At 36.2% G+C, this 20,516-nt stretch overlaps 3 protein-coding genes across 3 annotated transcripts; 1 reads left to right on the top strand and 2 right to left on the bottom strand.

The window, feature by feature from the left end:
• Positions 1–4,080: 4,080 nt before the first annotated feature.
• On the bottom strand, positions 4,081–5,190 carry LOC113764170 (chaperone protein dnaJ 20, chloroplastic-like). The gene is made up of 2 exons (XM_027308253.1): positions 4,635–5,190; positions 4,081–4,512 (listed from the first exon to the last, which is right to left on the bottom strand). The coding sequence occupies exons 1-2, from the start codon at positions 5,079–5,081 to the stop codon at positions 4,324–4,326; spliced, it is 636 nt and encodes a 211-aa protein (XP_027164054.1). The 5' UTR covers positions 5,082–5,190; the 3' UTR covers positions 4,081–4,323.
• An 8,711-nt stretch (positions 5,191–13,901) lies between these two features.
• On the top strand, positions 13,902–15,638 carry LOC113780224 (serine/threonine-protein kinase MHK-like). Its single transcript, XM_027326039.1, has 3 exons — positions 13,902–14,288; positions 14,548–14,623; positions 15,197–15,638. Exons 1-3 carry the CDS (start codon positions 14,060–14,062, stop codon positions 15,324–15,326), a joined length of 435 nt encoding a protein of 144 aa, XP_027181840.1. The 5' UTR covers positions 13,902–14,059; the 3' UTR covers positions 15,327–15,638.
• Positions 15,639–18,563: 2,925 nt separating this feature from the next.
• On the bottom strand, positions 18,564–20,516 carry LOC113775227 (anthocyanidin 3-O-glucosyltransferase-like). Its single transcript, XM_027320016.1, has one exon. The coding sequence runs from the start codon at positions 20,295–20,297 to the stop codon at positions 18,864–18,866; it is 1,434 nt and encodes a 477-aa protein (XP_027175817.1). The 5' UTR covers positions 20,298–20,516; the 3' UTR covers positions 18,564–18,863.

The raw sequence follows: 20,516 nt of genomic DNA, 5'->3' as shown, positions 1-20,516 counted from the left end.
CTGCTCCGACGACGTTCTTTTCTCACTTTGACCCGCATACGGTTATTATAGAATTGGGCTGTGGAGAAAGTTGAAATTTGGGCTGCAATTTCTGTAGTCCAGCCCAACGAACCAAAATTCATGAACATTTAGGATGCAAAAGTTTGGGTTAAAGGACTGGGTTTTTAATTGGCTGTAGCTTAAGGAAGAGAGTTGGGATGTCTATCTAATATATAGTCGAGACTTGAGAGGGAAGCCTTTGAAGATGGATGAGAATTATGCAATCTGTGTTACACTTGGATCCTAGGCTTTTTTAAAAAATTGGGCCAGAGAGAGAGAAGAAGGAGGGGGGAGTGGAGAATAGAGTAAGGGTCTGTTTGATAACATAAAAAAGTGCTGAATCTGAATCTTTTCAGACATTCAGATGTTTTGAGTGTTTGATAAATGAAAATCTATTTGCTGAACTTGTTAAGCAATGTTGAACCTGTGTGTATTTTTTTCAGCACAAGAATCCTAACTGAATACTTAATTCTGATAAGAATCAATAGAATTATTTCAACTACCTTATCTTATCTACCAAATCTACCCTTGTTTGTTAATTATGTTCAAAATTCTTATCTAATTAAACAACCTAATATTCTCTATCTAATGATTTTTAGTTTCTATTTTCTCCCTTTTAATGACTTTCACATCTTCTCCATACTCCTCATATAATATATTTCATCTTTTATATTAATTTGATTTAAAAATAAATATTGTCATTTTCATACCTTACAATTTTAAACTAATTAAATCATAGATTCTATTTCTTTTTTGAATGAAAGGATATAAGGGCACAATTGTCAAATTAAACTTATTAAGCATTCAGCTATAAATATTTATCAAACAGTATAAATAGCTTTAGCATTAAAATTCAGACATTCATATATTTTTTTCAGTGCTTAAAATTCAGCAAATTAATTGTTTCAGTATTCAGATTTCAGAATTCAGACTTCAGAATTCAGATTCAGTTTTATCAAACGAACCTGAATTAGTTAAAAAAATTGGGCCAGAGAGAGAGAAGAAGGAGGGGGGAGTGGAGAATAGAGTAAGTGATTGTACTCAGTAAATTCTAAACATGCATCTCGCTAACATTTACTACCGATGCCAGGTAAAAGGTTGTTTGAGTTTCAACGAGTCCTTGACGAAGTTTGGATTTTGCTTGTTTAATTTTGTTGTGAAACCTTTTGGTTTTTTTTTTTTTTTAAATACAATGAAACCTTAATACAATTTAGGCTTTGTTTGGAAAGCAAATTTTCAAAGAATAATTGCTACGTTTTCTGTAAACGTATTTTTTAATCACCTTTTAATTCACATATATCAAATCGTCGCAGTGATTTTTCTACAAAAAAATTCAAATCCAAACAAAATTTGCTAATTGTTTTCTAACTCACATTTTTGTTTTTAATTTTTTTTTTAGCAGGGAAGGAGTGCGACTTAAAAGCAGGAAGGAGACAGAAGATTTGAACCCAAGATCTCTATAAGTCCACATATCTCAACATTAGTCACTAGATAGATATCTCTTCGACAATTATTTTTACACTCACATATATCACATTTTAAAGAAATATTATTATAATGTTATTTTTTCACCGTAAAAAAAAAAAAAAAAAAACTCCCAAGAGAAAACATAAAAATTTTAGTCATACTAGACTACCTGATATTTTCTTATGCATCTTAGCCTCCACAGATTTCTTTCTTTCTTGAACATTCACGGCCTTGTGGCGTTGCTAAAGAACAACGTTACAAATTGAGTACTAGAAGTAGCATTCTTAGGTCTGCCAGAAGAAAGAAGCAACATCCCGAGGATGGGTTGCTCAATGGCATTATTTTGTTTGCGTAAATTGCTGGATTGCTTTATATTAGTATATATTAATAAAATATTAAATAGCATGGATAATAATTTTTAAGGATTTCCTAAAATTTATTTGGGGAGTTATTTAATTGTTGAAGTAAGGCCTCCTCAGCCGTCCTAAAGGTTGAAGCCCGACAACGTCGGGGCACGTGGGCTGCAGGAACTGGGACCGGGGAGGGCCATCAATTGGCCAACACAACTGATAAGCTTGTCGTCTACGAATTAAATTATTTGCGTTCCCAACATCCTTATCCTCAGAAAATTCGGTGACGGTATCTGCATCGGAGGTGACTCACCGCCACATCTCTGCTAGTGTCTTGAAGTGAAGATTTTGCAGCTTTGGACGATTGCACCTACGTACATTAAAGTTTAAACGGGAGGAGTTAAAAGCTTCCGACATGAGAACGATAAATCAGATCACAACCAATTGATTAGTCCTTTGCGTTTTGTTAATTTATTATGGAGACAAGCCAGGGATCATGCAATGCAATGCAATGCGGATAACGAAGAATATGACATGGAATTTGGGACCCCCTGATGCATCACCATGCATGTGGCCCGGCCGACCAACCGCACAACGGGAAAAGCAATTCGGGACCCCACTCATCATCATATCATGTTACTGTGCTTGCGAATGCAGTGATGACACCTAGTGTTGAGACCTCTTATTATTATTATTATTAGTATTTTTTTTTCATACTCCAATGTACATATACGATCGAATTAGCATCTTCAGTTTATCCCGCTTCTACTCCGTGTCCATTTGAAAATTTTCGGTCTTCCTTACCGACCGTAATTGGGATTTGAGGGCAGCATTCACAACATTTTTTTTTTCAGAGATAAACTTCAATGTCCATCCAAAACTCTTTTAATTTTAGGGAGAGTGAAGATGGAGATGTCCTTTACTATGCAGATATTCCCTCCCTTTTTTTATAACTGACGTTTAAGGTTTTTGCACACTAATTAAGAAAAGTTTTTCATTGCTTAAATCTGTACACTACTTTCCTTTTGTACCCTCATTAATTGTCCAATTCACCCATGTTTTCTCTCACTAAAGTACTAAATGGTGCTGTTTTACTAGGCCAAAAGCAATGCAATAATTACTGGGAGTAGTAATTAAGAGCCCTGTATTGGAAAAGAGAGATAAAAGGGTAAAATTGTGAAAAAATAATTAATATTGTATGGGGATAATAAAACGACAGATAAAAGTACACTAGAGTAAATTTCTTAAACGTCAGTTATAAAAAAAAAGGGAGGGAGTATATAGTTGCTAGAAAAAATCCTATTAGCTTTGTCATATGCTCCTATTGTATCAAACCCTGTGCACTAAATGGCACATTTCAACACCTTGAATTTGATGGAGGTACTAAGAACTTCCTGCCAAAAAAGAAAATAACCAAAAGGAGGGGGAAAAAATTGGGAATTTTACCAAGATTCCTTCTTAACGCCTTTGAATTTGAGAAAAAAGATGAGCTGCAAAGCTACCAATTCGTGTCTACGTCAATGAGAAAACTATCATTTGCATGCGTTGAAAGACAACAAATTTTCTTGCTTTACTAAGGTTGTCAAATACTCCTCTGTCCTATTTTATTTAATCATGTTTGAGAAATTCAACCGTTTACAAATAGTATTTTAATTGCTATATTTGTGCTTATTTTTTTAATTTTATCTCCAAATACTTCCTTCGTGTTCCCCTCTACTTTTCCCTTTTCTTCCTTTAATTGTTGAAGCAAAAGATGCGCCCCTACTATTGAATACACAGTAAATTTGTGAACATAAACCTCCAATCCTTCATCACCACGCAACGCCAACGCCGATCCTTCCTCACTACTACCCTACCTCCCATCTCTTAACGAACGTGGCATTTGATTGAGACCGTATCCTAACGCGATAGTTCCGGTGACCTAACATTAGACTACCAATCAAACAATTTTTTAACCTTAAAAAAAAAGAGCATTTTGAATTGTCGTCATCTAGAATCTTGAATTTCATATCTCGACCTATTTTCTTACTTTCCCCTACCCGCTGTGTGAGGAAAAAAATATATGTATAGAAACTGTCTAAATGGATAAGTAGGACAGCACTTATTTCCAACAACACAACAGAAGCTTCGATCCTCTACTTGCTTTTGTTCTCAATTGGATCAAAGAACCATTTCATTAATTAAAAGGCAGTAGTGCATTAATAGAAGTTAGAATCTTATCCACAAAAAAAAAAGGGGGAAATTTTTATTTTTCCCAATAATTCTAGAAACCATAACGATATGGCCGAGTCATAAACACGTCCAACCGGAAGAGACAAAAAATTAATTAACAACAATTTTATATATACATCTGGATACAGCTCCCAGTGCCGCCGGCGGCGGCTAAATCTGTTATGATTATGTCAGAGAGGGAGCAAGGATCCCCACGATGAATCTAGCTTATAGCTAGCAATAGGCAAAACATATGCTACATAAATCCAAGATCATAAATGTCAGTTCTCTTTCGGCGCATTCGACTACCCCACGACGACGAGGGCGACGCCGCTGCCTTCCCTCTAACGGCGGAGGAGACATTATCCCTGTGCATGCTCCACAGCCTCAGCTCATCCAGTTGAGATTGCCACCTAAGTTTCCATTCCTCCACATCATCCATTCTCTGTTCCAAATTAACACAAACCAAAATTAATATCTCAATTCGTTACCAAAAATTAAGCGGGGCTTTTTTTTTTGGGGGGAGGGGGAGGTTATTTGATACTAAGCGTGTGTATGTTTTTTTACCTCGTTGCGTCTTCCGGTTGAAAAAGCGAAATGCAATCCTCGACCTAAATTCATATCGTACACAGCTCTAGTCTGTGGATCAGCAAGCGTCTCGTAAGCTTCCTGAACCTCGATAAACCTCTTGGTGTACTCTTCCGTGCGGTCCGCCGGTGACACGTCTGGGTGGTATTTTCTTGCTAACTGTTTGTAGGCTTTCTTGATATCGGAAATCGACCCTGTTTCCGAAATTCCCAGCATATCATAGAAAGTTTCGGCCTGGGTCTGGGTCGGTGCATAAACGGCGGCCCTGGCAGTTGTTCTGAGCGCCCCGGGTCTTCTTCTTGGCTTTAATGCTATGCTGCCAGTACTGGCCCTGCCGCTAAATGGAAGCTGGGAGCCACAATGTCTTGTATTTGAACTTGGTGGGAAAAGTTGCAGGTGACCGCTGGAAATAACCTCGGCGTTCATGCTTTCTTGCTTTTGTTGGTTGCTGAATTGCGGGCTTTTAGTCAGTAGTAGCGTAGTTAATTGGTGTTCTCTCTGAGTTTGCACTTCGTTGCACTTGCAGCGCTATGCGGAGACTTGTGGAGACGGCAATATATATAGACGGACAGACAGAGGGGCTCGCATTCGGATAGATTCAATTTGGCTGAGGTGGACGTGGAAGGAAATGAATGGTGCTATCGTCATGGATGATGCAAGAGAGAGATGATGGACAGGTTAGTAGGAGTATTGGTGTGGGTTGGATCGATGGAAGCTTCTATAACTATAATGCGAAGAGATGCGTGGAGATTGGTGGTCAAGACCCGGGACGACTCCAGTCTTTGATAGGATGCTGTGGGCGACTGGCCTTTGGGTATTGGATTCGGCCAGCTGGTTCGTAGTTAATAGTAGTACTTAATGGCAAGGAACGCAGGATTTAGATTAGGATTGCTGACCCGGAATTCTCATCCAGAGGGCCGTGAGACGGTGGGGACGACCCCAGACTTTATAATAATTAACTCGCATCGCATTTGTCCACTTTGCCCTTTTGAGCCTAGTTGGCAACGTCTCACCCGCCACAGCGCTTATCCAGCTCTAGTATTTCCTTTTTTCATATTAGTGGGAATACCCGTGCTATGCACGGTGCTGACATTATTGAAAAAAAATAAAATGGTGAACAAATAAAGGTGAAAAAATTTTACCAATAAAATTAAAATATAATATCTGTTTAACAATAGTTTGAAATATAATAGAATATATATATCATTCAAGAACCGTTTTTTTTCAGTTGTATGAGAATTTTTTTTATAATTGTATGAGAATTGTTAACAAAAAAATACAATAGTTAATATAGAATAGCATCAATAGAATTTAATACAATTGTGTTATAATCAAATGAAAAATACGCACCAATTGAATTGTTATTAGCACCCATAGTTAATGAAATAATCCCTATATAAAAATATTTTGGTACATGTAGTAATTGGTAATCTATAAAATAAAATAAATTGCTAAGTTGTCTATAAATAGCATCAATAGAATGTAATACAATTGTATTGTAATCGAACAATTGTAATATAATTGTATTGTATTGTATCTATAGTTGATTAATTGAATTGTTATTAGCACCCATAGTTAATGAAGTAATCCCTATATAAAAATATTTTGGTACATGTAGTAATTGGTAATCTATAAAATAAAATAAATTGCTAAGTTGTCTATAAATAGCATCAATAGAATGTAATACAATTGTATTGTAATCGAACAATTGTAATACAATTGTATTGTATTGTATCTATAGTTGATTTAGCAAGATAGTGCAGCCAAAAAATGTGTATGTAAGATGAGTATGATGATATAAGAAACTGTATATTTACCATGATCACGCAAAATCATTGGTGATGTGGATGCCTGGCGATCTTGAGAATAGTTAGATTTTTCATTTCTTTGATCTAGAAATAAAATATATATTAAATTAAAAATCAATAGTTTATGTATTTATTTTATGTGTAAATAGTGATACATTGTATGAGAACTGTTAACCAAAAAAATACAATAATTAATATAGAAATAGCATCAATAGAATTTAATAGAATTGCATTGTAATCAAATGAAAACAATTACAGAGAAGTGGTTACCTGAACTAAGGAATGCAGTTTTAAATGCTCAAAAGTGCCTTGACGATTGCACATATGTCAGGGGTTTGGTGAGTTTTTTGCTCCTCTTGAATCATTTTCTTTTTTTTAATTGTAATATATTACTTGCAGGTGTTAAGTAGGACTTGACTCTAACCTTTCATTTAAGTACTTTAAGCAATGAACTATTTATTCCATGAGTTGAATTGTGCTGTTGCTAGATAGATGAATTACGTAGTTGTAATTGTCATTGTTGATAAAGAAAAGAAAGGCTATAATGCAATTTTGCCAAAAGGATTTCTGACGAAATTAAAAATTAATCCAATTTTAATAATGGGCGTATAGTGCCTTAGTTATTAGTAGTATCTGAATTATTTTTCTCCAATTATAAACTATTTTTAATTTTTTTTTAATTATCAAAAAATCTTTTTTTTTATTTCATGCACGATCATTTTTGGAATAAAATTATGAAAATAACTATCGTAACATCTATTTTATGTGATAAATGTGCAATAAAAAATAATTAAAAAATTTCAGTAATACAAACAAATAAATTTTTATAATATACAATTTATGTTAGAAATAGTAGAACCCTCAATCATGAACCTATACCATCCGCAATTATATAAAGCAAGCAATACCTTTTTATCTTTGCTTTACGGTGTAACAATAAGCAAACAACCGTTCATAAGATTTTGTAAAAAATTTTCAGAAATAATGGATGATCAGAAAATCAATGCAATATCATTCATGACAAAAAATAAAGCAAAAGCAAAACATACTTAAAAGGTAGAGGGGACTGACCTGGAAAATTAAGTCGGCCGCAAGAAGGTTGATTTCTGCTGGAGTCTCTGCACATAATATTTTCCACTACTGCTCACAAAAGAAACAAAATCAATACATTTACAAAATCAATAGAGAACCTAAAACAAATAAGAAATTGAGAGAGAGGAGTAATTGTAGGATGAATTAAGATAGTGGGATAGTGGGAGTGAGACAGTGAGAATATTGATTGGTGATAAGGTGGGTTATAACTCACTACTTTTTTATGTATTAAAATAAATACAAAAATATGAGTTAAGATAGTGGGATAGTGGGAGTTAAGATAGATATAGATCTGACGCACGGGTAAGTGGAAACAGTTTTAATGTAAGTGGAAGTTAAATTTTTATTTGAAAGAATGTGGGAGTGTTAGAGTTTTAATGTAAGTGGAAGTTAAATTTTTGTTTGAGGGGACGTGGGAGTGTTAGTTGAAGTTAACTCCTTATTTGAGGGAAACGTGAGAATGTAATGTGCTCATGATATTTTTTACGAAATAAGATAAATGTGAAATGTTAGGAAAATAGAGTTGAGAGTGGGAAGGCTTGTGGAGGCTTGTGGAGGCTTGTTCCTAAAAATCCCTTCTCAAATTTATATAGATATAGATCGTACATAACTGTACATTGCACGCTCTAGTGTCCACGCACCGTCCCCCGTTTGTCTACTTCATCTACGCTATCCTCGACGGATAACTGATAAGCTGTTCCGTAGATATTCTCTGTCTCTCGTTCCCTTCCTTTCCCAAGGAGTATCCCATTTGAATTAATATTTTTTGGAGTGTTTGTAAAAAAATTATACTGTAATAATTTAATATATATATAATAAAAAGATAATTAAAAAATTACCTTCACGAAAAACATAAAATTTTTTTAGAAAATATTAGATATAAAGATTAGTTTTTAGTAGTATTGTTTAATAGAGACTTCAAGGCGTTAACCTTTTTTTTTAACTAGGGAAATAGGGAAATAATGGGATGGAATAAAGAGAGCGAGGGGCATTAATTCAGGTTTTACTTTAAAAAAATTAAGTAAGACCTCAACTATTACTTTTCTTAGAAATTTTTTTTTATTTAGGAAAGTATCAAATGTATATATATTACATGGCAAATTAGACATTTTTGAGATATACTAATTAGTGTTTATAGACACTTGTATATCCTTTTATTTCCATTTGAATTAGCTGTTTTTTGATTGTTTTTTAAATATTTTTTAGTAACAATATATATGAAAATTTTTTACTGTAAATATTTTTTATGGTATTTTTTGAAATTTTTTAGAGTATAAAAGTTTTTAAGATATTTTTATAAAATTAACACTACCGCCCATGACTGCCACCCATCCCTTTCCGCTTATTCGCTTCTCCTCGATCTACCTCCTTCCATCTCCAATCTAACTTGGTATAGTCAATAGTAGATTGAGAGCAGGGGTAGAGAATACGCAAGGTATGGCGGGAAAAGATAGGGGAAGGGGAAGGGAGAGGGAGAAGGAAGAGGGAGAGAGAAAAGGAAGAAAAGGCGGTGGTGGTAATCAATGAAAAAAGATGATAGAAATAAAATTTTTAATTTTTATGTATTTGGGAGTTGATTTTGATATATTTGAATATTTTTAAATTATTTTTATTTATATATTATCATAATATTGTATTTTAAAAACTTGTTTTTCAAAAGAATAGAGAGCTCAAACAAAAAATTGCTAACGTCCATGAATGTTACTTCCTAACCAAACAGCAAGATGATTTTAACATCTATGAATGGTGAAATATAATTTTTTTTTTCCAATCACCAACAAATGTTAAAGAATTTCTTCGAGAAAGGTCGTGTATTTAAAGAATTTGATCGGCAACTTGTGGTCTTGAAAACTTGCGCGGAACGGTGACGGTAATAGAAGCTTCATTTGATGTAACGCAACCGGTGCGGGCTAAGCCGTTGCTAGTTGTACGATTTAGCAATACCTCGTGCGACGACAAAATTTCATGGGACCGACCCCGACAGACATGAACTGCAAAATGCTAGTTGTACAATTTGGTTGGACCGCTTACTCAGACATTCTAGAAGAGAAAGTAATTCATTTATCTTTTTTGTTTTCAACAAACGAAGTACTGATTCATTTCAACCGGTGCCCTTTCCTTTTACTTTTCTATGCTCTATTGAAACGCATTTTTGTTAGTTTTTTCCATGTTTATAGATTGCCCACAGAAATCAGAAATGAGTACGCTCCGTTTGATTCTTACGTGAAAATGCCTGTCGTCCAATTACATACTTTGTAGAAAATTCCATTTTCGGACTGCAGGAACTTTTATTAGTGTGCTTGTATAGTCCATCTTGGAACAGATTTTTTTATTTTATCATAATCATAATCATAATTTAATTTTTTTTAATTTTTCAATTATCTTATCATCTTATATACATTATATCATAAAAAAATTATGATATTAGATTAAATTATTCAAAATTATCTTCCATCCAAAGACACTAAAAAAAAACACACAATAATTTTAGGAAAAAGAAAGTAGTACAATTTCTCAATATGTGTATGCATGGGTGTGCGCACGCGCGTGCCGTGATTGGTATCTTTACAGAAATGATATTGCAAAGGGGCCGTGAACGGTGTCTTTTCCCAAGGAGATACATCGAGGTGGGTTACGCAATTCCACAGTCAAGATCAGAAGTTGTGGACATGCTCAAATCTGGAGTCTAGACCTAGGGATTCGGATTTGCAAATGCAATCTAGTAAAATACTGACTTTTATGATAGTAGTACCATGATAGTCACACGTTTGAAGAAATCACCGGGCCAATGGCTCATTGGCCACCAGGGAGGGGATTAAGTCTCTCATTGAATTGTAGGTAAAAAAATTTAAACGTTGTGTTATAACATTTTCTTGATATAGTTGGATCTGTATACCCACTAACTCCCTATTATATGTATCGTTGCTGACAAAAAAAAAAGTTAAACGTTTGAAAGAATTATGTTTTTGGCGCTTGAAGATGAGGGTGGATAGTTGCGAATGGTTTCTTCTGGATACGGGCGACCGACCGGTCAAAGAAAGAAATAAAAGCGCCTGTCATTCCGCGTTGTAGCCACCCGTTTGGCTGGGAGGTTTTGTACCCGTCTAACGGTTCTTCTAGATACGGGCGACCAACCGGTCAAAGAAAGAAATAAAAGGGTCGGTCATTCCGCTTTCTAGCCACCCGTTTGGCTGGGAGGTTTAGAAAATTTTGATTCCTACTACACAATTAGCTACCAGCGGGCAAACGCAAACACCGAGGAAGAACCCGCAGATTGGTGCCCATTGTTTAATTTGTTTATTCCTAAGTTTACCGTCGCTGCTTACAATTCATACGTACCCGTCTAATCCTTTTGCCAGCTTTGCCTTTTTTTTTTTTTCTGACTTTTAATTCGTTATGGTGTCACTTTAAACGCCAAAGAAGCGTTTACTTGATGGACAGGACAGTGGTTGAATAAAAGAAATACAACATTCTGAAAGATACCCGACTTTGAGCTAGGGACTCAAATACGAGTTCAACTCAATTGAGAGCTCTTTTATTAGTAGAGTATTAGCTAGTTGATAAAAAATTGAAGGCTAATTAAGATAGAGTGTTCTTCAACTTTTCAATTCGGTTTAATGGTCATGAATTCTTAATTTACACGTAGGGTGTAAACGAATTTAATCAAATCGAACACTCTAGTGTTTAAATTTGTTTGATTATTTTACGGTATTTAAAATTTTGTTCAAATTTGATTTGTTTATTTGTTGAACAGAACTTGAATGAGTTTTTTTTTTAAAATCAAATTTGAAAGTTATTAAATATAAATCTCAAATCAACTTTAATTTGATTAATTGGCTAATCAAACTAGAGCAAGCTCTTATCAATCTAAATTTGATTCGAATTTCGAGTAATTTGGTTCATTTTTAAACCCTGTCTACACAAAATATAATTAAATAATAGAAGGTTTGGATTTGTTATTATTATTTTTTTAAAAGTAGGTACACAATCAAGCTATGACACAGTGATTGATTCATTTGTTGTTTACCTGGAGCATATGAATACTTGGTATCTTCTGGGTCCACACGAGTAATCCGTTGGTTTATCCCACATGCTGCCCCAAGTTTTCATTGGATTAGATCCGGTGAAAGGGCCGCTACATATCCCCGACCTAGTTTACAACTTTGCGTGGTAATGCTACTCAGCAGTCTCAAAAGGATGATCCGTTAAACTTGGGCCACGACGGAGCACCTTTACCTTTAGTTAGTTCACCTTGAAATTCTAGTTTGCAGGCCGCGTTAATGTCATGGGCCACGATGACCCAGTCACCTGAATTCTTTTTTTTTTTTCAATCTGTCGGTCCAAATTATTTTTCTGAGTTTCAGTGGAAAGCATTCCAAGCCCCTTCCCAGAGAGGAAATGACAAGAAGCAACCTCTACTTCACAGAATCACAGAAACCGGGGCTAAGGTAACGAACTCACCATTACTGCTGCAATTATGACTTGGCCAGGAATGTTAAAATCACGGCGTTAAATTTGTCCATTTACAAGTACCTACTTTTATTACTACTAGCATTATTATAGTCAGCATTCCAAGAAATATTGTGTCTGCTTTTTTTATTGTTCCGATCCGTGGATGGCTAGAATGCATTCCTTGAATGAAATGGATCGTTGTTTGTCAACCATACATTATTTAATTAAATCGAATTCTCTCTTTATACGTTTCTCAGAAAATCCGGTTCCTTCCCCTAACTAAGGACGAGATCTTGGCGGAATTGCCACATATGAAATTGAGCACCTTCGAAACCCATTGCATTGGGCTGGGGCAGTGCAAGAGAAATCATATAGAATAGATATCATAAGGGACAAACAAATATTAGAAAATATCAATATATATATATATATGAATTAATCTTTCCTACACTGACAGTGTTTGGATAAATGACAACTATGCAAAATTTAAATTTGAAATTCAATTTTTACATACATGTCAGAATCAAACAGTAATAATATATATATACTTTTAGTGTATATAAAATTTACTCTATATGCAAAAAACTTTCACAAATTATATACTTAGTTGTAGTTTACCACCTAAACTATAATAATAGGCATTTTGCTCACTTGAATGATACATTTGGACAACACTACCCCTACTATCTTCAATCCTTTTTTTTTTTCTCGATTAGCTTTTTTCATTTTTTCCTTTTATTTTCTCCTTCTCTCGTGGAACTAGCCAATGTCTCTCTCCGATGTGAAAAGACTTACATAAAAAATTTTAATATTTTTTAAACTGCTTTTTAAATTTGTTTATTTGTTAAATTCATTCTTAATAATTTGTCATAAACTCTTTGTTAGTACAAAAGATATGTAGCTTATATTGTAAAGTGTATTGATCTAGTAATTCAACAATTTAAGTATCTATAAACTAATTAAGAGTTCACGGTTACTCAACTACTTATAATAAAAGTAACATATTGTATATCACATAAAAAAAAGAAAAGTTAACAATTGTTATTTGAAGTGAAATAAAAAATAAGAATAAACAACAATAGTAGTTCATTTTTTTTGTTATTGATACTACAAATAATTGATTAATCAATTTCTCTATTTTGTTATTATATATCTGAAAGTTCAATTGCTTAAATGACATTGACTTCAACATTTGGAAAAAAATCTTGTACTCCATAGATTTTTTTTTAATAAAATATTGACATATGAAATTAAGAAATAAACAAATTTTGACTAATCTAGTCTACTTATTTAAACAACGTTTAAAAAAAAAGGAAGAATTTAAAAGAAAATGATAGGGAAAAAAGAAAAATAACAATGTTTAAAATAAAGTAGATTTGTCTAAACATATCATTCAAGGGGGCAAAATGCCTATTATTATAATTTATGGGAAAAACTACAATTGGGTATATAGTTTGTGGGGATGGTTTTTTTGCATTTAACCCTAGGAAGTAGCAGCCTTTGTAAATCCAATAAAAATGTCCCTTTAACTAAGGAAATAGTAGTAGAAAAATAATACTAGTAGTAGTAGCAAGTCAACCAATTGGTTGAACGTGTCTTTATGGATCTCCTTAAATTGTTTCGAGTTGATTTTCCGTTTACCTTCCGTGTTTGTTGTAATTATGTGTGTGTGTTATTTCCGTTTCGGAAGGAAAAAAGTAGCAAGTCAAAAATCACTTATCCAGCTCAGCTGCTAAGAAGGGAGTGCCAGCGTCATATGTGGACATGTCAGCAAGCTATTGGTTAACCGCCCTTCCGGAAATCCATAGGTGCCCACGTCATCGTCGCTCAGGAACCATAACTCATAACTAGTCGACTCGTTCGTACTACGTCGGTCGGGGCTGGCAGTAGTACCAGGTAACGAGCGGAGGCACCCAAAGCCAATCCCAAGGGTGGAAAGCGCCAAAGTCAACACTGAACCTGCAAACTTGCTCTGTCTTCGCCTTCGCGCTCTCAAACAGAAACCATAATATCCCAGCGTATCTTCTCTAGGGCAATTGAGTCGAGTTATTAATGGGTCGACGGAGGAATTCATCGGCAATGAACAAGCTAATTACATGGGGGAGGAGGCAGTCCATGAAGGTCAAGGCTTTCTTGGCCGTGACTTGTCTTCTCTCAACATTGGTGGCTCTCAAATTGCTTATTAAAGATCACGACCACTTTTTTGTTGCCCCTGAGGCTGCACATTTTTTGGGCATCATCGTCCTGATTTATAAGCTCTCCAGTCAAAAGACTTGCTCAGGTAATTTTCACTTTTGTAATTTTGGTGCACAAGCCGAAGCTTGCTAGTTCTAGGATGAATTCTTTTCTAGTAAAATATGCAGAGAAGTATACTGATTTAGTTTGCGCCTTCATAGACCTTTTTTTTTGAATTCTTTTTCAAATAAAAAATAAAAATGCTACACTTGAGCTACAGGTTCAAATTTGATTGTCTAGGTAAGATTGCATGTAGTTTCTTCTTTTTTTGATATGTTGTAATATTGCCTTTTCTTGCTTTCCAGTTTTTTGGTCACTGCTTCCTCCGGATGATCATGGAATCTCTGATCCTGTGGAGTCTTCCTTGTCATTATCATTCAGGTAGCTTAACATCTACAGGACAGCTTATAAGCTATCCCAGTGGTTTTAACTGTCCAAACTATTTTGTTTGTTATTGATATTTCTGTGAGAGGCATGTGGTTGGAATTGTATTTTCTTGTGGATTTCATTCATCTTCTTTGTATGTAGCGGTGCCTTCTCTAGTGGGTTGTTTTTCTGTGCAATTATTGCACATTTCTGTTCTGGAATCACTGATCTGAGGGGCCATAAGAAACTTACAAGTTAGTAAATGCTCGAGGAATCAATTCAAGCACGCATAGCAAATGTGCCTTGAATGTAAATGACTGGATATGCATTCACAAACGCAAGTATGGAAGTTATGTCTTTGTTCTTGATCCATGATACGAATGTCAGAAAGGATTTAATGTTAAATCATCAAATTTGGTTCTAGGAAATGAAATTATTGGGAGTTTACAACTGAACTAAGGTATTACATGTGGCACGTCGCTAGAGTGCACATCATTTATAATCACTCATTTGCGCTTCCAAAGTTTTTAACCTGGCGAATGTTTAATGGACTTATAATCTGTTCTTTACGTGTTTCCCCTGTGACAGCACAATTTCAAGTTCACCGAATGGAGTTCCACAGTCAGCTGGATTTGCCATTGCCTCCTTGCAGTCTAACATCCTAGACTATCCGTTGCTTGCTCTGTCCTCTCCCTTCCAGCACGGACGCTGTCTTTGAGTGATGGAATTGGCTGTTGGTGATCAAATAAGAGAGAGATTGTAGAGAATAGCTGTAATTAGCACAGTTAAGTGTTCATATAAGATCTGTCCTACAGCAACTAAACTGGGTGTATTAGTTAATGGGAAGATAGCTTCTCAAAATCCAATCCTTGTATTGAAGACGCGGATCTGAAAAGTATTCTTTTCTCCGGAGGAGGATAGTCATGTAGATAACTATGTTGAAGAATTCCTCGAGTGGGGTAAAAAGAGGGGAACGAGAGAGGATAGCAAAGTTGTCAGACTCAAAGAAAAGTAATTATTAGTCGCTTTTTTTGTACCCTGTAAGCTTATACGAATGTGTTTCTTGTCTTCTGATGACTAAAATGACCCCAAATCTGCCTCGTCGGCCACCAAAGAAAGTTGCATCTTGAATTTTCTTAATGTTCAGTTTCGCATGCCACTCTTCTCAAAATTTTGCCAATATTTTTAGTTCCCGGATTTCAAAGGAAAAAAAAAAAGTTACCATCATGCTTAAGGGTGTACAAAATCATTTGAATTCATCTTTTCTACTGCTTGACTGAGTAGCATTAACAAACAAGATGCGGAGAAAATTCTGCAGATTCCTATTAGTTTGTCAGGGAGAAAGGATAACAACTACTGGATACATAGCGAGGCACGCCAAGAACTTTTGTGTGATTGGAGGTTGAAGAGGGGAGGTATAGGAGGACTTCCTGAGGAAACGAGTGGTGGAATACAATCATGGAAGCAGAAAAAGGACTTGGAGGTCAAAGCCACATTGAGCTAATAACGAACATACTACGGCAAACTTGGAAAGTCAGGAATAAATGAGAATTCAACTCAAAGCACAATTATCCTCTGAAGATTGTCCGGAGAGTACCAAAAGACTGGCAAGAGCAAGTTTTGGCAAAGGAAAGACATGAACAAATGAGCACTGTCGAAACATCCCAAGTCACTAAAGAAGTTGATCAGGCACAAGATGAGGCATATGTAATGAACTTGAAGCTAGCTATCTATGAAGACAAAGATACCAAGTGGTTGGGAAGGGGCATTATTGCAAGGAATCACATGGAACAAGTTCAGACAGCGTGGGAGGAACAAGCATGCCAGCCTTGGATTTAGCTAAAACAATAAGACTAGCTTTGATAAATGCCAGAGGAAAGCAATGGGTAGAACTTAAGGTCCATATCCCTCACAAGCAGCTTCTGATTTCGTTGATGTCCAAGATAACTAAGGACATCAGATTGATAACTTTGATCGATGACATCAACAACTTAAGCTCTTTGTTTAAAAAAATGCTCATTTTGTTTAGACATAGAAAGTAATGATATATGTAAGGTTGTGATTAGCTATATAAGTAGGCATATGTAGTGCAATGTTTTGAAAACCGGACCGGACCGGCCGGTTCGACCGGTTGAACCGCGAACCGGCCATGGCACCGGTCCGGTTCAATGCCAAAGTTGACTTTGTCAGAAAACCGGTCAAGAACCGGTTGAACCGTCAAAACCGCGGTCGAACCGCTATTGAACCGGTTTTCAAACTTCCTCTTTTTTTTTTTTTTTGCAAAATGCAACTATCAATATTCGAACTCAAGACCTTTATAATAGAAGACCAATGTATTAACCGTTGCACCATCACATCCTATTAGTTTTTTTTGATAACTTATTTATATAAAGCAAACACTCATTTTTCTTTTTTCCATTTTTCTTACAAAATCTCATCCTCTCATGGCTCTTTCTTTTTAATTTTCAACTCTCTCTCTCTCTCTATCCTCTTTTTTTTGTCACTCCCTTTTTAATCAAACCTCTTTATTTTTAATTTATTGATATTTTCTTCCATCTTTTAATTTTGTTTTTGTCCATTAAATTGAAAAAAGTTCAAAAAGAATTATTTTTTAACCCAAATTATTTAATGCTACAACCACTCACTTTTATCTCATTTTTTGTTTCTTGTCAAGTTTACATTTCTATTTTCAATTTTCTTGACTTCCTTCGAACTCCAAACTTCCTTTTTTAAATTACAATCTCTAAAACATAAATTAAAATTTAAGTTCACAATATCTAAATTCTCATAGACGTGAATTTTGTATAATTTCAAAATATTGTGATATTTTTGGGTTGGATTTAGATATAATTGAAATTGAGATGAAATTTATTTGTTTTAACTTATAATTTAAAAAATTTATTTTTAAAAATCCAAGTTATTAAAAAATAGTAAACCTTTCATCATATAAAGTATTAAATTAATCCATTACATGTCTTATTTTGTACATATATATATTTATATAAATAATTTTTTAAAAAATTCATTGAACCGAGGTTGAACCGGTCCGACCGGTTGAACCTCGACCCTTTCACTTCACCGGTTCAATGAACGGTCCGGTTTTTAAAACATTGATGTAGTGACGAGGAACAGAACAATTCTCGGTGTGATTGACACTTCTGTATAATTTCTTGGAGTCATTGTTCTACAAATGTAAAGCAACTCCCATCGTTTCAGGGAAAAAACGTGCTTCAGCCTGCAGGCAGCAAGGATGAGGAAAACAATTCTTTGAAGAATTTTTTGAAAAGCGTGCTTCATCATTCTTCCCGAAATTAGGGGCAGGGTCAACTATTCCTGAAGTTAAATACCCTTGATTGGTCTCTTAAGTCTTAACTCACAACAAAGTGTTCTAAACTTACATTTTGTGTTACAATTAATTTACATTATATATGAACAAACAAATTTACATTTTATTAAAATGCACAAAATCGGTCGACAACGCTTGCACTGCAAGTTTTCCCTATCTTTTTCTTTCTGACAAGTCAACTCTGGCGGCCAGCAGAAGACTGGGTAAGAACGGCATCCTTATTATAGTTATTAGTAGTCGCAGTACTCGGACAGAAATACACAGAAAAATCAAGCAAAGAATTCTTTAATTAGTGTCAAGCGTTAAGTCGGCTGCTTACTTGTTATTGTCAAGTCAAGTGTTTCCTTGAAAGATCTTTTTTTTGGCAAACCAAAGTATGATTGCTTTGGCAAACATTACAACATATCCCATACTCGTATTCCCTTTTTCCTTTTCTTCTTATAGATAATGTAAATTTTTTTGCGGGATCGAGGCCTTCAACAATTTTGCGTTACACTTCAGTCCATTCATCTCCTCATGAAACAAGGTATTTATTAAAAAAAAAAAAAAGTATTAATCATTCTCCCAACGAAATATATATCTTAAATAGTAAATGTCCAAAATGATGACTACAGTGCTCAAAATGGTAACAAATTGATCAATTCGCATACATTGTAAAGCCATATTGGTGGTGGTGTAGATTGTAGAAACCTGTTTCGTTTCAAGTGTTCAACAAGTACCGCCCTGATAACATTGGACGAATAAAACTTAATTAAGAGGTTCTCATTTAAAAGGATACATGACATGTTTTTTTTTTTTTTTTTTTGTAAGCGATGGATTCGAATGATAAAGCAACAAATGAGAAGAGAAACCCTCTTCTTCAAAAGAGTAAATAAAATTAAAGGACACGTGACATCAAATACTGGAGGATTAAACTGTATGAAGCCCGGCCCTGGCCTCCATCTCTTTCACCAAGTCAGAGACAAATTTCGTCTGAATTTCACTGTTTTGCAAAAACTCCTTCCACTTCTTGTGATTACCCCTGATGGACTTGGCCGGCTCCTTGTCAATGTCCGCCATCACTCTTCCCACAGCATCCTTTATGTCATCTTTCCCGAAATACCCATCTACATCCCTCCGATTCACCTCCACCCCAGCCTTCAAATCACCGCTCACTAGCTTGGCATTCAGCAGCTGATCTCCTCTTACGGGCAGCATCACCAGCTGGCAATCGTTCACAATTGCCTCTACAACTGAGCTGAACCCCGCATGGAAAACGTAGCAGCCCACGCTCTGGTGGGCCAGGATCTGCTCTTGTTGCACCCACCCCGCGTGAATTACGGCCTTGTGCTTCACCTTCTCCAAGAACCCCTCCGGTAGGGCCCTCTTTAAGACCGCAGAGATGTCGGCGTCCGCAGGGAAATTCAAGACCACGAAAAATGGCAGTCCCGTGAGGTCCAACCCCAGCAGTAGCTCTTTGACCCGTTCGTCACTCTGAAATGCTTCGCTCCCGAATGAACAGTATATGACGGACTTGGGTTCGAATTGACCCAGCCATGAAGCCCATCTCCCTTCCAGAGGCTCGGAGCTCGGCTCCGGAACCACCGGCCCAACCAGTAACACGGGCTTCTTGAATTGTTGCGTCACGTAGTCAACGTAGGGGCCCTCCATCTCTCTGCATGTTTTGGCGAGGATGACGTCACAGCCGTTGAGGCCTCTGAGAACCCGGTCGTACACGCTGGCCCCACTGTAGAAGCTCTTGAACATGTACAGGAAACCCCGCGCCTCGAAGGTTTCCACCGACTTGATGGAGGTTTCCGGGAACCCGGGTGGCGGTTTCTTCAAGTCTGCAATCGCAGAAGGTCTTGCGAGATAAGAGGTAGAACCAGGTAGCCTGGCGGGGACGGTGAGATAAGAGGTAGAAAGAGCGGCGAAGACGGAGTAGAAGACGGTTTTGATGCCTAACTGAGAAGCAAGAGGCGGGAGCCAGTCCTGGGCGAAATCGAAGAGTACGATATGGGGTTTGAGTTGGGACAAGAGGGAGCTGATCTGAGGCTGCATGAGGTCGAGTGCTAGGTTGAGGAGCTCGGACTGAGCACGTGAGAGATCGCCGGTGCTCTCCAGGCCCGGGGGAAGACCCTGGACGGGTGGGAGAGTGAGAGGGATGACTTGGGTTGTTGTGGGTGCTGAATCTGAGTGGAGCATGGATTTGATGCGGTTGACATTGCCGAGTGCAGAGAAGAAAGAGATCTTGACGCCATGCAAGGATAGCTTCTTCGACAGCTGAACAAATGGGCTAATGTGACCGAATGCGAAAAATGGGAACATTACCACATGGAGACGGTGTCCGCCATTAAATTCCATTTCTTTAGAGTGAGTTTCTTCCCCGATCTTCCTATCTTAGTGATTGAAATTTGAAAACTCCTCCCTTTCTCTCTCTCTCTCTCTCTCTCTCTCTCTCTCTATATTATTTCTCTTTTAAGTTGCCCTTTTAGCAAAGCATGTAGCATGTAGCATGCAACATGCAAGAAAGGAGACTAGGGTCTGGTTCTTGAAAGTTGAAATTGGAGTGGAGTTATATAG

This window comes from Coffea eugenioides, chromosome 1 (assembly GCF_003713205.1).
Source record: "Coffea eugenioides isolate CCC68of chromosome 1, Ceug_1.0, whole genome shotgun sequence".
NCBI lineage: Eukaryota > Viridiplantae > Streptophyta > Magnoliopsida > Gentianales > Rubiaceae > Coffea > Coffea eugenioides.
This window is presented reverse-complemented; position numbering and strand designations above follow the sequence as displayed.

Coding starts and splice junctions, on each gene's coding strand:
- LOC113764170 (XM_027308253.1), bottom strand. CDS start 5,081: ATGAACGCCGAGGTTATTTCCAGCGGTCACCTGCAACTTTTCCCACCA. Junction 4,513..4,634: donor CAACCGGAAGACGCAACGAG/GTAAAAAAACAT, acceptor AATTTGGAACAG/AGAATGGATGATGTGGAGGA.
- LOC113780224 (XM_027326039.1), top strand. CDS start 14,060: ATGGGTCGACGGAGGAATTCATCGGCAATGAACAAGCTAATTACATGG. Junction 14,289..14,547: donor CAGTCAAAAGACTTGCTCAG/GTAATTTTCACT, acceptor CTTGCTTTCCAG/TTTTTTGGTCACTGCTTCCT. Junction 14,624..15,196: donor TCCTTGTCATTATCATTCAG/GTAGCTTAACAT, acceptor CCCCTGTGACAG/CACAATTTCAAGTTCACCGA.
- LOC113775227 (XM_027320016.1), bottom strand. CDS start 20,297: ATGGAATTTAATGGCGGACACCGTCTCCATGTGGTAATGTTCCCATTT.